General features: G+C 42.4%; 1 protein-coding gene across 1 annotated transcript in view; it reads left to right on the top strand.

The window, feature by feature from the left end:
• LOC147693291 (extracellular calcium-sensing receptor-like) overlaps positions 1–18958 on the top strand; it is a 52966-nt gene that overhangs the window by 14318 nt on the left and 19690 nt on the right. The window contains exon 2 of the mRNA XM_086935900.1: positions 17481–18323. Within this exon, the coding sequence (XP_086792026.1) occupies positions 17481–18323 (843 nt within the window). The remainder of the gene's footprint in view (positions 1–17480; positions 18324–18958) is intronic.

The raw sequence follows: 18958 nt of genomic DNA, 5'->3' as shown, positions 1-18958 counted from the left end.
AGGGAACAAAAAAGAGGAAGAGAAGCTAAGGGTTGGGGGTAAGAACCGAGGATGGGAAGCAAGAAGGGCAGATTAAGGAAAGAGTATCTCAGAACCTTTGCAAGAAGGCGGTAGTGGTCAGGGATTAGAATAGGTGACAAAGGGGACGATGGATGGATTGGGGGATCCCTCCCAAAAAAGAGAGGAGAAATGGAAACAGTTCAGATTAAGGAGAGGGGGATGCGAGGATGTGTTTTAGAGGCTATGTTTACTGCCAAAAATGTGGTCCGTCTGCCGAATTTGGATGCAGGTCGACTTTGCTTTAATCCTGGTGGAGACCACAAGATTACAAGAAAAGTCTGATCAACGTACCATCACTGCCTGTTCATAGGGGAGATTAAACCCCATCGACAGCCCTGAGTAGTAAGAGCCGTTAGAGGCAGACCTGTAATTCCGCCCACCTAATTTAGATGGCCAACATTCGAGATCAGTATTTACTGCCTTTCACTGTCAGTTAAACCACAGACTCCTGTGGCGAGGTATTTTCTTTTTGGAAAAGAAAACGGAGACAGTTTTTATGCAGGGCCCCATTATGTTGATATAGCCCTGCACCAAACTGCAAAAAAAGCATTGACAGGAACTGTCATGACGGTGGCTCCCGCCTAAGCTTTAGAAATGACCCTGACTTTCAGAACACCAGCAGCAGGACGTCACTAACATCAAACAACATGCCCAAAAGAAATATCCTAGAAATGTTCTGCTCCTCCATGCTAGCATTCCCTTGGCCCTCTTTACTATCTAAGGACTTGTAGAAGCATACTCCAGTCACATTCCCGTGCCAGCACAGAAAATGATTGCCATACGAGACCCTACAAACAACACCTTTGTTGACTTGGTGCAAGCCATACAGAACGTCAATAGTGAACTCAATGTCACGTTGAACCCATGAGAAAATGTAATCTTCTAAATATGGATACTCAACAACATGTTTGAATCAAGCCTCAGCCATTAGACACGTATGCCCAGATTTATTACATGTTGGGAAGAATTAACGCTTCTAAATCTGTTTTTACTTTTATTAAAAAACTTGTTTAATGCTGAAAAACACTTAAAAGTAGCGTGAAGCAGGTAATGGGAGGTGCTTGGGCATTGCCATTCAAACATTTAAGATTTCTGATGCTGAACCCTAGTTACTTGAAGAAATTGACAGGGTTTAGTAGGAGAAAATAGTGCCTATTACGGATAGGCGCTATGAATAGAAAATGCTTTAATTTCTCCTTTCTTTTCTGACTTTGCATGGGTGCTGCACTATACAGCACACCTATAAAGGGGGGAAAGGTTTCAAGTTAGTCTAGGCCTTTTATTTTGTACTGGAAGCGTTCCCTTCCGTGCAAAGCCTATGCTAGACTCACTGAGGCACCCGCCCACTATAGTTCAAAGGTGTGTCCTTGGCGCATGGCAGCACAGGGCATATTATCAAGAAAGGGCCTTACATTATCGCCGCTTTTATTGGCAGGAAACTGCCCATAAAGCGGCGATAATGGGATTGATAATATGCTCTATAGAATTCCAATCGAAGCCCATGTTACATGTCTTCACATCTAACATGGGCTTCGATTGGAATTCATAGAGCATATTATCAAGCCCATTATCGCCACTTTATGGGCAGTTTCCTGCTGATAAAAGCGGCGATAATATAAGGCCCTTTCTTGATAATATGCCCCCACATTCCTGCACCATCACTAGCAAGAGGGGAGGGGAGGTGAGAGCATTATTTCCTTAAATTGGCCCTATCCTGCTCTCTCCTTCTTACGCTGCACAGCATGTGTGGCGGCTGCACTGCAGTGCATGAAAAACTACTGAATCTGCCCCTTAGTGCAGAGCAGCACTGTGTGAAAATCAAGAGTTCTGAAATAATTGTATAGCAACACAATTTTAATGACTTTTTAAGCACTTTTAGTACAACACTAAGAATTGAGTTGACCCAGCAACCCATTGGGTGAGATTTTTACTCCGAGTTACACTTCCAGTACAAATGTTAACACTAGGACAACCTTCCAAATATATAAGTTAGGTTCTGTCTGGTTTCATTTGCCACTAGAGTCTCAAACAAAGCCAAATCATGTTCTTACAACAGATAAGGCATACCTTAAAACTCTATGGGCACTTGCATTGTTCCCATCTTAACATACACCTAGCAATTCTTGGCCTGGTTCTCTGTAACCATTAAATACAGAAAGAAACACCATTCTCAGACAAGCAGAGACAACAAAGATCACAACTTGAGGAAGACTTTGAGGCCCATGAGAACACATCACAAGACATGGTACTGAAGTCAAAGCAACACAACATTCCAATTGCTTAAGCCTACCTGCCAACATAAGAAGCCACCATCAACCATACTTTAATCTCAACATGAGAGCCCTCTTAGACACTTATTGATCAAATGCAGCCACAGCAGTGAATCAAAAGCAATGACATACTACAGGACCATTTGCCAAGATTTGGGCATAGAGACAAAAAATATTGTGGTATTTCACAGTGTAACATCATTAACGAAAAATGCTAAACACAAACTTCTTTCAAAATCATCTAAAACGTCTTCAAATCACTGATTTATCAAGAACTTGTGTGTATCAGAATTTGATGGGACAAACCTAATTCCTTATTCTGTAAACTCCATATTCCTCACTTATATTGGGGGCATTGCCTGAGGGAGGAGGACCATAGTCCAGGCCACGAGAGGGGGTGGAGGCATGCCTTGCTATGCGCGATGCTTAAAGGGAGAAAGATTGTATGTGGTCACTCTTCAAGGAAGTGAAACCCACAGCTTGCCATGGTAGGGCTTTCCCTCATTACAATAGTGCTTGACAAAGGCTAAGGATGGGAGTGTAACACACTGAGCCCAGCCCTGGCATGAATAGACCTAATGTGCCCCTAATTGGCTTCAATAAAAAGAGCTCCGCCATTGCGACGTCTTCCAACATAAAGTCCATGAGGTCAAAGATCTTCTATTTGTGGCTTTCTTTCCATACTTAGAACTTCATATAACATTAAATTGTGTCCATATCCTAGAATAGAATGTTCCTGTATGCCACACCAAGGATGCCAATGTTTCTGAAAGGACATATATGTTTCTCGAATTGCAAGGCTGACAGGAGTTGGCCATCTGCTCTAGCTGCTAAAGTTCACAATGTTGGTGGGTGCTGTGCAAAGTTCTTTTTGTGGTTTTGGCCAGAAATATACTTAACTGTACAGAATATATTCTCATGAAGGTTCTATTTTCTTTCCCCAAAATAGGTAATTGTTTTTCAATATTGTCCCCAGAATAAAACAATGATTACTATAATTTAAAGTTGGAAAACATTGTTAGGCTTATCCTTCTGGATGAAAGCCAGTTGAGAGGTTTCTCTCACTCACCTGTCCACACAGCAAAACCTGGGCCAATGTCCCTAGAAAAGAAGAAAATGTAAGTTATTATCAGAAACACCAATACCAATTTGACCACAGCTGCTTTCACTGCCACAGCTCAAAATCCAGTGGGTGGACACTCAAAAAGAAGCAACTGCAGATGAAGAGTCTATAAAATTGAAAGTCAAGTGCACATTCATTTAGTATCTTTAAGGATTTATAGCATACCCTGATTTAACACTTTGTTTTTACAAGTGGTTGTATAAGACTGAACCATCACATGCCATTTGGTTCACACCATCCTGAGAGATTTACTTAAAATAAAAAACACTTTACAACTGCATAGGTAGTTGGTATACCTACATATCAGGACTAGCCAAATATTGACCATGGGGGGGGGTCATTATCTGCTAAAAGAAAATTATGATATTAGTAAGACCCAGTTTACAACTCCTGCAAATAAAAGACACTAGCGGGTTCTAGCGAAAATATAAGATTTACTTGCCCATCTATTTCAACGAGCACCACAACAGTATGTCTGCTGCTTAAGTGTCTCATAGTGACTACAAGTGCATTTATGTCATCTGAGCATGCTCTCAAATAATTACTCAAACTCAGAAGACATTATAGTAGGTTTTCCACTCTACTCAGTTAGCAAACATGGCCACAAGACAGAAGCTATCTAAATGTTCAGGAATTCTCTGCACTTTAATGAAGGAAAATGTGCCAGCATTAGTATCAGATAGTGACTGGCCAAATCATCTACTTCTACTGATTTACAAAGGTAAGATGAAGGATGTTAAGGGTGGATTATGGACATGATTTCACAAGAGTGTGATAACAATAAAATACCTTTTCCTCATGTGTGCACTAGGTTCCACAAGCAGAAGGAAGGTACAACCACAAAGAAGTTTGTTAATCTGCACAGTCCTCCTTTCCCCCTGTTGTCTGTCTTCGCTTCTCAGTGATCAGCTTCTATGGGCGGATACAGGCGACAGAGGGATGGGTTGGGCCAGCATCAGTGTTTATGGCATGGCAGCCACAACTGACATTTACACAAGACTTTCAACTTATTTGCCTAAGAAATAGTACTATCCAAAACCAATTCTAAAGACATAATTATAATCATTTTAAAACATGGTTATGCCACTGGCAACTCCCACACAAACATTCATTCAGAAACATATATAATAATTGTAAATACAATACTTGAGAACTCCCACATACTCTTCTGTGAAATAGAGCAAACCAAACTTTGTTAGTTAACTTTCAGTATGGGTTGAACTAGGTGACAATACCACTTAAAGCAAATATGTTGTATTTCTAAGTGATTAACTATATTCTTCGGATTCTGGCTCAAGAAGAAATTGTCCAGAGAAACCCCGTCCCCGCAGGACAGAAGAAGACGATAGAAGATCCAGGAGACTGTGTTACCTCCTGCTCCTAGTGGCAAAGGCTTGTGGAGCAGAGCAGGTGCAACACAGAAGCATCCTGGAGGACAAAGTAATGTGAGTGCCCCCGGTGGTACTAAGAAGAAAGAAAATGTATGCAGCATGAGGCCATATATTGTGGTGCCCAAGAAGGAGCACCACCATCATTTATAAAGTGTGTATGGTAAACTGACATAATATTGATCACAGCAATATTGTGACACAGAAATATTGTGTCCAAAATATGGATCACAAAAATAAAATGTTCCTAAACTTAGGAAGGTAAGTACAAAAATATTTTAAAAAATGATGGTTTCACACTAATATTGTTAAAAAATATCACAATACATTTATTTTTAATATCTATACATATATATAGTGTATGTGTTAGTACAGCTTAAATATTGTAATATATAATGTTAATATAATGTAAAGTTAATAAATTAAGGTGACATTTAATACTACATAGAAATATGTACTCATACACACATACACAAAGCAATTAGCATTCCCGCTTTTGTATCATAGCAGTTATCCTTTGCAGCTTACCATATCAGAGACCCTCGATCTATATATTTAGGCTTACTATGTTTTAATATTTTTAAGCTTACTAAATATTTAAATTTTGCTTTGTGTATAAATTCAGGTCATAGCGCGGAACATGAATTGTTTGAAAGATTTACTCGCAGTCTGTTTTCTATTTCTGATCATGCATTTAAGCACTGTGCTTTGTCATTTGTGGATATGTGATCAAAGCCAGGGTTGTGGCCGAAACACGTCATGTTTGGAAGCAAATCTATTTGCATCTACACAGTCTGAGTGAGGGTTTTCTTAGTCGCGTGGGATTTCTTTTGTCTTAAATTTGCAGCTGGGCTCATCCGGCACAACCCTCCTTCCCTCATGGGTACTGGTGAAGCATGGAGTTGTTGGAATTTATGTTGATATATCTCAAGAGGCGTTGGTCTTGGTTGAGTGCTGTCTTGAAATTAGTAAGGTCTTCTGTCTTTTTGCTGGTCTGTCACTTTCTTTCTAGTTACCAGCACTTGCATTTGGTGGATATCAGCTCCACAGTCAACCAGCTGGCTAATCTGGTTGGGGCATTAGGTTAGGCGCCTAGCAGGGGCGACTGTGCTGGCACAATCCGTGAGCCCATGGGAGAAGTTCTTTGCAGCCTGTTCTGGATTGGATGTGGTATCAATGAGGTAGGAGTTGAGAGAGTTGTTCCACTGACCTTCTGATATCTTTTTCTAGTTTCTGCACATGGAGCTGGGGGGCAAGGTGCCAGTGTTGGTGGATTCTGCGATGGTGAATCGGACGCTATAGTGGTCGGTCCAGATGAGTTACAATACGTGGCGGCACTTGATTTGTTGAACATAAAAATGCGATAAAACATGTGTTCTTCGATGTGGGAGGGGTCAATGACAGGTTGTTTGAGACTGATGTTGCTCATGCTTTCCAGGAGGTCATTTGTGTTGGTGTTACAAGGGTTATTAAGATTCAAGTTAAGATCCCCTAGGACAATGTAGTGTTCGTAGTCAATGATGAGTGGGCTGATGAGGTCGGGGTTGGCATTGCAGAAGTTGGGGGGTGGTTGAGGTGGTCTGCATGTGAGGGAACATTTGATGGAACATTTTTCATCTGTGTGAAGTTTAGAAATTGAAAGGGTTAAATCGTATGAGGCGGTAGTGCAGCGATTGACGTCCTTGTAGATTATGGTAATTCCACCTTTGTGTTTGTTAGTCCTGGGAGGGGGGAGAAGCGCTGGGTGGTGAGAAGTGTTGGAGTTGGGTAAAAAGTAGCGAGCTGGGAGGCAGGCTGGCTTCAACCAGGAAGACGGCAAAACTGTGCTGTTTCACACTGATAGTAGCAGTGGAGGGCTATTTTTGTGACAGTGTGCTCCAAAATGCACACCAATTACATGCCACACTCTTACCACTCTTCTGTTGATTGGTGTCCGAATGTGAGTGCCCCCCAAAGAACATTTTTAATGTCTTATCCTCAGTGATCAGTGCAAAGCAAGGGCATCACAATCCTCATATTAAAACAGAAATGTTTATTCAAACTGAGAAAGGAGATCACAGGAATACATTCAAGGTGATTATTAAAATTACCAGCCACAAGGGACCAGGAGATTCACAAAATAGAGGGCTCTCTATGGAACAGCTTCTTAATTTTTTTTTTTAAATGAGACCGAATGGATCGATCCTCAGCAAGCAATTAAAGGTAAAGATGGATTTGATTTCTGGCAACTAAAGCATAATTAATAAAAAGGGTCCCATCAAAGAAGGTTCACTGTGGCTTGTCTACATAACATCATGCTCAATAACAACCAAGGGGCATATCATCAAGACAATTTTTGCTGCTTTAGTGGCTGTTTTCAGCCGGAAAGCGGTGATAAGTGTATCACACTATTAGCAAGATCATGCTATCGTGTGAATCCTTGCCTCAGCACCCTTTCCCTTAACGCCCAGCTTTCCAACTCCAATAAAATGCAAAGTGGGCGTTCCTCCCTAAAATAATGTGAGAAATGTCACTAACCAACATTTCTCCAAGTACTAGCCTCGCACTAACCTGCAGAGCGATAAGGAAAGTAGTGCTAACCACGCTTATCTCTTCTTTTCTTACGCCTGCTTTTGATCTGACTTAGCCATTATATCCAAAGGACGGTGGATATCATGGCTAAGTCTGCCCTGTCCTATCATCAAGCTATCGCCAAACGTTGTGCGATTATAGCTGGATAAGCGTTGCTGATAGCACGCTATCTCAGCGATAAAATTCAGCGGTAGCTGGCGATAATTATCGCCGGCCCTGGCTGATATGCCCTAAATTCTTCAACCCTAGGAAGTATCCAACCTCCAACCTAGACCTGAACCAGGAAATGGACTGAGCAGCAAAGATTTAACTACACTGATAAATGTAATGGGAAGATTTCTACTGAACATCCCTTTACTTCTCGAACCCACTGGACAATGAAGACTTAGGTAAATTCAATCAGGTAACAATGCTGGCAATATCACTCCAGACTAGCAAAGCATTCAAAACTAGGAAATAAATAACACTATTTGCATACTACATAGACCTTTCAACCTGTTAAAACCATGCTTATGACCCAGATATCATCCTGGGAGTCAACCAAACATTATTATGTCATTGATTGCACTACATATCTATAAAGGGGTGCAAGTAAAACATTTCTCATTGTTCCCTATATGTTGCTGACCTACCAGAATTCTTGAGTCACCGTAACAGAGATAATCCCTAACTTGGAGGAAGTCATGTACATGCAGCCAACCTATCTCTAACAAAGCTTGCAAAGACAAACTGAATCCAGTAATACAGTAACCTAAATATCTGACAGCAACAAATTATGAAAAGACAGACAAATATGTCTATTGATGAATGAAGATTTAATTGGGACCTAGGAAGTCACCTAATTGGCCACAATTTACTTACCTTTTGGTACAGATCGACAAAAAGATACACGGAATATACACTTTACCAATTGCTCTAACAAAGCTCAGAAACATGTGGGTAATTAAATGTTTATCTAGGAATTATGGGGAAGGAGGTGCAAATGGACCAATGATTATTGCTGCTTCAACCAAACTCTTGCCTCTGTTCCTTTAAGGAGCCCTTCATGAAATACCTAAACTGTAGGAAAGTGGAGAATTATATAGTGATGAATAGACCTCGTCATGTAAAAATAATAAAAACATTAATATAGTCCATACTAATATAATAAAGAGAGAGCCCAAACCTTTGAGGCGGGTAATCTCAGGAACCACAGCACCAATCACAACACCCAATACAGCGTTGGAAAGGGTAGTTGCAGCAGAAGGACATAGGCTATGCAGACGCCCACCATATACATTTAAAAGGTAAAAGAACCGTGCCAGCAAAGTAGTCCCTTGTGGGCGTGTCTGCATTGTGCTGTGGGCGTGTGCTGGGGGCGTGACAAACGCTGGGGGCGTGTGGTACGCTCCGCCCTTCATGCCATGTCTCAACTTGTGTGCTAATCCCACCCTGCTCCCTTTAAATACCCCTGCACCCCATAATCATAACCCACCCTTACTCCTTAAAATACCCCAACACCCTTAAACACTAACCCATCTTAACCCTACAAATATACCCTGTACCCCAAAACCCAAACCTATCCCTAAACCCTAAAAATACCCCTGTACCCCAACACCCAAACCTAGCCCTGAACCCTATAAATACCCCTGTACCTCAAAACCCAAACCTACCCTGAACTCTAAAAATACCACTGTACCCCAAAACCCAAACCTAACCCTGAATCCTAAAATACCCCTGTACCCCAAAACCCAAACCTAGCCCTGATCCCTTAAAATAACCCTGTACTCCAAAACCCAAACCTACCCCTGAACCCTAAAATACCCCTGTACCCCAAAACCCAAACCTACCCCTGAACCCTAAAAATACCCCTATACCCCAAAACCCAGACCTAGCCCTGAACTCTAAAAATACACCTGTACCCCAAAACCCATACCTATCCCTAAACCCTAAAAGTACCCCTGTACCCCATAACCCAAAACTATATCTCAACCCTTAAATACCCAAACACCCCAAAACATATACCTCAGTACCCCAAAACATATACCCCTATACCCATGCTTACCTTATCCAAACATTAAAAAAACATGCTTTTACTATTCATGCATTTACAACGAATTTCGTTGTAAATGTATGCGTGATAAAAGCATATAAAATGTAATGCCATGCTTTATAATGGCATTGCGGAGTCATGGTACTTTAGTAATGAAAGTATGAGAAGTGATGGTATGCGGAAAGAAAGTTGAGGAATACTGGGTGTTTACCCTTCCCTCGCTAAGTACATTGGTGGCATGGCGGCCCACATCTCCAGCAACATACTCATATTTTTTCACCACCCATTTGAAAAATGCACAGGTCTCTCTCATTGATGGCCAGCACCGACATACACTTTTAGACACACCTTCTGCCACAAGTTCTAGAATTGCGAACTTTAGAGCTGGGGAGCTGCTTTCGAATCTCGGCATCAGCTCAACATCCTGTGATTCCAGGCAAATCCCTTTGTCTCCCCATGCCTACCACAAATGAATGTGTTCTTCTGTAATGTAAATTGTGCTCATGCCATGTTGTCGAGTTTGCGCTATATAATATTGCAAGGAAAAATAAAGTAGGGAAACTCGAGTTCACACACTACTGAACGCGCACTCTTAAGTGCATCAGCAGTGCACTGTGAATCGGAGCATTTCACAGGCCTGTCACAGATCAGAAATGCTATCAAAACGAAATCCGACAAAACAATATACTACTGGCCGGCAGCAATTCATACCCAGACAACGTCGGGACGGGCTGCTAGTCACTTATAAAGAGCCTGGTACATTGGAAGTCACTCTCCAGAAAGGCTGGAAGAAAAACAAAATGACTATAGACGAGGGTCGTTATGTACTTAAGCATCACAACTGAAAGAGCCAGGTTTTCAATCTTTTCTGGAAAACTATTTTCTGATGGCTCAGTTTGGAGAAAGAGTGCGTTTCAACACTTGGCTGCAGGTAGCCAAATGAGTGTGCACAGATTCTTGCTCTTTATACCCTAAGATGGTACTTGGATTCATAATAATAAATATTTAGCACAGCCTAGTCAGACTTTACTAGATAAACATGTGCTAAGTATTTTAAAGTACCCACACGTACCCACATGGACGATATTGAATTGACATAACTCGAAGGTAATCCAGCACCAATTTATACAAATAAAGCAGATTTCTATATTGGTTTAGACACCAAAACAAAAACAATGGGATGCATATAACAAGAGTAATGGATTGTAAAAGCAAAAATAAATCATTTCCTCTCACTACAGAAAAATGGTATCATTGGGTAAAGCACTAGTGACAAGCAGTCATTGCAGGTCGAGTACCGTGGAACCCATGGGGGCACAGTATGCGGGTCACAGGACCAAGGCACAATAGTCAGTTCAAATTCGACTGGCCTGAGAGGCTCGCCTGCGGAGTTGAGCTAAGTGTCCACTGGTCCTGAGGTGAGAGTCGTGGGAGATGTGGGTTTACCACTGAGACGGTGCTGGGGAGAAAACAGATGCAACATGGAAACACTATTGTGGCCGGTTAAAGGTGCTGCAGAGTTCCATAGGGTTGCAGTGTCAAGCAAAGATGGTAGCAATAAGGTCAGCTAGATGATACTCTGACAACCAGAGTTCCACAGAAAAGAGATAGTTGCTTGAGGCTTGCTGGAGCTCAGGACTATATTACCCACAACGCAGTGGACGATCTACTTTTGGGTGGTACCTGGAAGGGCCAGATGGCTAGCAATTCTTTAGTTCTGAATGCATGGTTTCACATGCGGTCCACTAGTGACACCTGTCTAAAGGAGTCTGAAGTTGCCTTTGGCATTTAAAGGAGTCCTGCTGTGTGGGGAGCCAGTCCTTGGTCCGGGACGGGTCGCAAGCTTGCAGTTTCGGGTTGGTTGCCACAGTAGCAGTTTATCATGCTTTTGCTTTATGCATGTCCTGAAGTCACGCACATGGGTCTCTTCTTTGTCCTAGTTTGTGAGTCTTCTCAGATCTGAGGTTCTGGTACAAGGGGTGGCCATTAAATTTTAGATTTAAGGGTGTTAGGGGTGTGGGTACAAGTGGTCAATAGGTTACTTGCCTCAGCAGCTAATCCACTCTTGAGGTGAACACATCCAGTGGGTGTGTTTCTCCTTTTCTCCTGAGAACCCTCTATTTACCAATTCTAAAAACAGCAGAACCCTTCATCAGCTACGCCAATAAGGTACCCCACCATAGGGGTATGGCTAGCCTTCTTTGTGTGTATGACTACTGACTATATCATTTTCCTTTCTGACCAGGTATAAATGTGCTAGGTGAATGAGGGGGTCTCACCTGCATGCATTTGAGAGGCGGTGCATGATTTGAAGTTCACTGCCTTGATGTGCCACTTCACTAGCTATCCTGTCAGGGTGGAAGGTGTCACCCCCTTCCCAGGCAGGCGTTTATTTCTGACACCTGGATGTTTTCACACTTCCTGACAAGAGGTAAGATTCCTGTCTTGGCAGTAGCAGCCTGCCAGCCAGGGCACAGGAAAGGCTGAGGCAACCAGGTGGCCATACTCTAATGTATCCACCTGGTTGCATGTCACATTAAATATAACATTTGAATCATGTTTGGGTGATGAGGTAAATTGTTTTATATCAAACATGACCACATTCAGTAGGACCATAAAGGAGGTGGCGACCTCAGGTATGCCAATGTGCCAGCCCATGTTATCCTATGGCTCACCAATAGTAACCCTCAATTGACAGAGATATTAATTGGTCCACACCTAAATATAATGCACCTTGCCCCCTGGGATCTGGAGAGCTATTTTACGAATGACTGAGATGTATCAAAAATAGTGCTTTAACCTTGGATCTCAGGGTGAGAGCAAAGTAGAGTTGGAGCAGTTTGCAAAGTCTGCAATGGCAGGCCTGCTGTCATCTGCTTATTTGGGTTACTCACTGTGGCATAAACAGTGCTTAGATCCCTGGTAAACCTGTTAACTCCCATGCCCAGGTACTCATGGCACCATTTACTAGGGACTTATAAGGGAGTTAAAGTCTTTGCTAATACGCTTACATCATGATTAGTTAGAGAGCACTGGTGCTGAGGCCTGGACAGCAGACTCCAGACTATTTTCAGAGTCATAACCATAAGCATTAGGGCAAAAGTGTGGGGTGATGATGCAATAAGCTGCTCGGTTTTCTTTCCGAATGCCTTATTAGGATGGAGGCGGTAGAAAAGGAAACTGACCAGGTATTTTGGCTGACATCTGAAAGGTTTGGAGAGCCTGTTTGCCATTTGGAAGCTATGTAGTGATCTCAAGGGTTGGTGATTTCATCCTTGAGATACCATGACGCTTTCTGACATGGTTTCCATGCCGGCCTGTCCGACATGGAAATCATGTTGGAAAGCATCTTTGGGGCACAGCAGGGCCCCTTCGGTGCACGGTCTGCAGTTGGTGGCCAAGGGGCACTCACCTTGATCCCTGAATCGTGTGGCAGGCACCTTGAGGTTCCTACCTCTGGGTGCAGGGAAGTACCGAACCTTCCATTTTACTATGGGAGCATGCATTCCGGCCGGTTTACGACCAGAATGCATGCTCCCATTGTAAAATGTAGGAATACAACCGAACAACCTAATGAAGTGGTCTGGACCACCGACTGGGTGTTGATCAGTCCAATAACCATAGCGATTTTGGGCGGAAGTGATTCCTCCCGACATCGTAAGGAGCCTCAAATGATTTACAACTGATCGCTAATCTGGTCAATGGCTTACTAAAGACCAGTGCGCCACTCAAGAACCACGGGAATCCCCGTTGGTTCGATAAAGAATGCTCCAAAGCTTTGAGGGAGCTAAAAAGCTGCCTTAAAACTAAACCAAGAGTCCCCCACAAAGTTAAGGAATGCAGAGAAATTTATAAAAAGGAGATTAAGAGGAGGAAACTCGCCTTGCAGGCGGAAGCGTGGGCAGATCTACGAGAAGCGGGGGAAAGAAAGGACCTAGCAGGTTTCTGGAAAATAATCAATAACCCAACGTTCCAGGAAAAAGACACCCCGGATATAGGGGTCAATATTCTCCCAGAGCAGTGGGTCAACCACTATAGGGGCCTGTATAACCATGAGCCTGGCTCTACTGTAGACCTACCGGCCAATTCAACTGAGGCTCCATTGGTAGAATTCTCCATTAAGGAGATCATTGCAGGGATCGAGGGCCTGACTAAAAATAAAGCTCCGGGGCCTGACGGAATCCCCCCTGATTTGTTTCTGAGTAAAATCGAACTCTGGGCTCCCCTAATGACAAGGGTTATAAATACTGCTATTATCTATGGTCTGCCCCCGTCTTGGTCCACGGCAGTAATTGTGCCGATTTTCAAAAAGGGCAACAGGGATGACCCAAAGTGCTACCGCCCGATCTCCCTGATCGACGTGTCAGCAAAACTCTTGTGGAGGGCAATCCTTAATAGACTGTCCGAGTGAACCGAGGAAAAAAACATCTTCTCGGACACTCAATACGGATTTAGGGCAGGGAGGTCCACTAGTGACCAGTGCATGAACCTTTATATGCTGACTGCCAAGTATACCATGGCTAGTGATGAATCCATTTACATGGGTTTCATGGATCTGGCAGCAGCATTCGATCACGTCAATAGGGAAAAATTGTGGGGCATGATGCTTAGTATGGGGATAGAGAGTGGTCTAATTAATATATTGAGGGAATTGCATAGTGACACCACCGCCAAGGTCCGCTTTAATAGGGAGGGGGGACTGACTAGTTCTTTTCCCTGTATGAGTGGAGTCCGGCAAGGCTGCATTCTTGCTCCCTTTTTGTTTTCCCTTTATATTAATAATTTGGAGCAGTTCCTGTTAGGTCTGAAGGCAGATTGCCCAAGGGTTGGGTCGCGTCATATTCCTGTTCTGCTTTATGCAGATGACGCGGTACTGATCGCATCGAGGAGCCTACAAACCCTGATTGACGGATTTGTTAGGTTCATGAGTGCCTTGGACCTTTCTGTAAATCTGAGTAAATCCTACGTGCTCCTGGCGGGGACAAAAACCACCTCTAAATTCACATACAAAATAGGGAGCCACATTGTGGAAAAGGTTAAAACGTTTCCCTACCTTGGTGTAACATTTGATGGTGCCCTGCGGTTTGATACCTTGGTGGAGGAACGTTGTGGTAAAATGATAGCATCTAACGGGGCAATTGCTAGCTATGGCAGGAGGCTAGGAAGATGGTCCCCGGAACAGGTGCTAAACCTGTATAGCTCTGTATCATGCTCCAAGGTAATCTATGGGGCAGAAGTATGGGGCTTCGTCAATACCACTAGCATCCAACGAGAAGAAAATAAATATCTGAAATCACTCTTGAAGGTACCACAAAGTACTGCTGGTTTGATTGCCCATAGGGAGCTAGGGAGACCATATATAGAAGATCTGATAAAATTGAGGCCTATTATCGCTTGGTTAAAAATTTGGGTCAATCCTGATGCGACACTTAGTAGAGAAATTTTATCGGACTGCCTAAAGAGGGACAAGTGTATGTGCATCCCCTGGCTCCTCTATGTGAAGAATACCCTAGAGGAGCTAGGTTTCGGGAAACTCTTTACTCATCCTGAAACTATTGTAGCCCAGAATAAACTGCATGTAGGGAGAATTTTCCTAGAGCGGAAAAACCTACGCAGAGATGAGGCTGAAGGGTGCAAAAAGACAGTGAGGGCCCATCACCTAGTGAGGAGCGTGGAAGGTATGGAGCCATACTTGTTCCTCATGTATAATGCACAGGATAGGTTCCTGATGTGCCGCTTCAGATTGAACCTACTCCCATTTATGTTGGCATCACCAGCGGGGTTTGCTACATCAATAGAACAGAAGGGGCCCTGCGGCTGCGACAACAGGTCTCCGCAGGACTCCCTTCACTTTGTTTTACTCTGCCCCTTTTACTCAATGCCCGGACGCAGATACCTTGTAAATATTTTGAAACAAGTTAGTTTGGTTCACGCTAGGGAGGCACTAGTATTCTTACAGAAAGCTGAAGAACCCTTAATACTGTGTAGCATTATGAACTTTATTAAGGTAGCACTTCGTTTAAGGCTTACTAGAGGAGAAGACTGACATGTTTTATTCTAACTTTTAAGTGTTAAATATGGCTATATTGTTGTATTTATGTTTTGTAAATTCACTGTACAAAGAACCCTGAAACGTTTAATGACTTTTTTACTGTGTAAATATGAATGTGCTTTTATGGTGTTTTTTAATCACCGAATAAAGTTTCTTTGACTTGATTTACAACTGACTTACATGGAAAAGACAACTTTATTTGGATTACGCAATTCACCCTCAAACATTAGCATCTTGAGTAAGCTTAAGATTATTGAATACCCCTATATTTCAGTTTAAAGGGAAGTGGCCATCATGTGAGACCAAAGAAAGGTTTTGCCTGTCTATAGCATCCTAACAATGTAACTACTGAACATATGCTCTGTGTGTGACTCAACTTTTTGGAGCTGCGCAAGACATTCTCACGCCCTATTTGCCTAAGGAAAAAAGTCACTGACAAAGATCATCACAAACAGTACTTCCACTGGAGGAGACACAACTTGATTTTAAAAAGTATATGTTTTTTAAAAATGTTTTAAAAATACCTCATATTTCATTAATGCACAATGATTTGTGTCTTATTTCAATTGGTTTGATCAAATGTATACTATAAAGAATTGATCAGTCAACCTACTGAGATGTGAAATGTGTTGCGATTTCAACCATGGGTCAGGTATTCCTCATGTCACATATATTTATATTTTACTCCACTCACTGCAAGGACTAAAAATGTCATCTTGGTTATATTACTGCCAACAAATGCTAAACTCAAACCTACATGCAGATCACATAAACCTAACAGGGTACCATGACTGGTCATTATATCATGTGTGTTAGCAACTGTAATGGCTAAAGCTATTTAGTGAAGTGAAAACTCCTTCAGACTCCAGCTTCCCCCTCATTTATTGGTGGTGAGCCTCAGCTGTTTCTGCTGCAAGCAGTCTATAAGCCAATCATAAGATGCACAGTATTTAAGACAGCCCTTCTGATGTACTTATTCTGTTGAGGACCAACTGGAAAAAGCCTGGCTGTCATGAACAGGAAGAATACCAATGACTCATTTGTGCCGGATGAAAACTCACAGGGGAACAGAAACCTCTTTGTTTTGTATTTCAGAAACAATCCCATACTGTAAGGATTAATTTCTGAAAAACAGAAATATTTCCAAAGTGGATTCAACCCAACAGGGTGCTCGCTCAGCAAACATCTCTGCCTTCTATGCAACTCTTGCCCTATATGAAGCTCCAAAGGTAGTGAGATCCCCACGAGGAATGACAGACTTTCATATTGGGGTGCTTCTGCACTATGGGAGCAAATGTCATGGCCCTAGGATGACTAGGCGAACTGTCTGCCTTACAATGTCTAACTGTCCTTCTGAATGTTTCCTAGCTGTGCAAGGCCTGTGTGCAAAAGCTACTTATTGGTCTCCAATGATACAGTTAAACACAGTTCTTACACCCTGTGATACCAGGCATATCTGTTTCAAAATGGTGAGTGTCTGTGTTTTTAACAACACTGAGTATATTCCTTCAAAGTTAGACCCCATTCACATACCAATCAGGCAACTTCTATCACAAATGTAGTTGGGATGGGAAGAAAACAATTGCATGCAGGATCTCCAGCTTACTTTGAGTAAAAAATGTTCAAGTTTATAAAAGAGAGGGCCCCAGTTACATTTTCACAGGAGAATATACCACCTTCTGTCCAATCACCTTCACTCACACTTCAGGCCTCTGTCTATGTCAGTAGCTGCAAGTGGGGCACAGGAAGCTACTGGGCTCCCAAAAAAGGGACACTTTTCCCCCATATTTCCTTCCTATGGGTGTGTATAATTTTTAAAGTCTAATATGCATGTGATTTATAGTTAGCTAAATTAAACAATACAACAGGTGTTCTGAAAATCTTCACAAAATGTTTAGGAAGGTCTGTTGGACTTTTAAAAAAAAAAGGCAAATATTTGTAGTGTGACATTGTATATATGTTTATTCTAATGTTTTCTATGCAGATCAGCTATGGGTCTGAGCTTCCCATGTTAAGTGACAAGTCTCAGTTCCCTTCCTTCCTGCGTACAGTACCCAGCAACATCTTTCAGATCACTGCGCTGGTGCGACTAATGAGGCACTTCAGCTGGACATGGATTGGGATGATCATCTCCGATGATGAATTGGGTTTGCAAGGCGGACAAGACCTGAAGGCAGCAATTGAACATAACAATGGATGTGTGGCGTTTATGGAAAAAACTCATGCTGCATATAATCGAACAAAGATACTCACTGTCGCCAATGTTGTCCAGAGTCATGCAGTGAAAGTGATCATCGTCTACAGTTCTGTTGTCCATGTGAAGAATCTCTTGGAGGCCCTCTCTGCACAAAACGTGACCGATAAAACCTTCGTCTTCTCCACATCCTTCACAATGACTCTTGGGCTCTTCTCCAAGCAGGCCTGGAGGTTATTCAATGGATCATTAAAGTTAGTCCTCCGATTAACCAAGTTGCCAGGCTTTGAGGACTTCCTTACTCGACTCAATCCCATGCGGGATCCCAACGATAGATTTATTAAACTCTTCTGGGAGAAAGCATTTAACTGTAGATGGCTGGCCTCCAATGGAAGTGGGACATTGACCCCTTTGACACAGGGCGGAACAGTAACTTCCTGCTTTGAGAAGCAGACACTTGACAAAATACCTCTAAATGAGTTTGAGTTGAACGATCTGAGCTCCAGTTATCACACCTACCTTGCAGTTTTTGCTTTGGCTCATGCTGTGACATCCTTGATGGTTTGTAAGCCAGGACAAGGACCTTTCGGTAATGGAGCCTGCGCTGATAACAGCAACATTAAACCCTGGCAGGTAACTGAGTAAAAAAAAATTATCTTCTGGCTGTGCATGCATGCCTATAGATTACAGTGGCTAAAGCCGAGGAGGCACAAAGAATAGGCACTCCTGCCCTAGTGTGGCCTGTTGAGCCTAAGTTCTTCTTTTTCATGTAATCGTTTATGTAAGGTATTCTTTATCATGGAATTAATTGGCAATTTTTAATTTCCCAAAATATATCTACTCTTAAAAACAATACTTCATCTTTATTAGTATTAGAACTTAACCCATAAATGTATGTAGTTATCGTTAATAGTAATGCTATATCTGTGTATCTTTATATCAACAGGAGCCCAAAAAGTGGTCAAAAAGGTAAGTGTATTAAACACTTAGAAAACCAAAGATAGGAAGCCAAGGTTAACTGATATCTCCAGAATTCCAGCTTGGATCTAGAACTACCACCCACTAGAACTCCAACACAGAAAACACACATTCCCCTCCATTACAACAATGAAATTAAAATAAAGACCACACTGTGGAGAAGTGTGGCTCACTGGTTAGAGCAGGCAGACCCTGAAGCAGAGGTCAGACCCGGGACCAGGGTTCAATCCCCGAGGCGGCAGGGTCTTGAGCTCAAATGTCCATGGACTCGATAATTCTCGCTTTGGTGC

This window comes from Lissotriton vulgaris, chromosome 8 (assembly GCF_964263255.1).
Source record: "Lissotriton vulgaris chromosome 8, aLisVul1.2, whole genome shotgun sequence".
Classification (NCBI taxonomy): domain Eukaryota; kingdom Metazoa; phylum Chordata; class Amphibia; order Caudata; family Salamandridae; genus Lissotriton; species Lissotriton vulgaris.
This window is presented reverse-complemented; position numbering and strand designations above follow the sequence as displayed.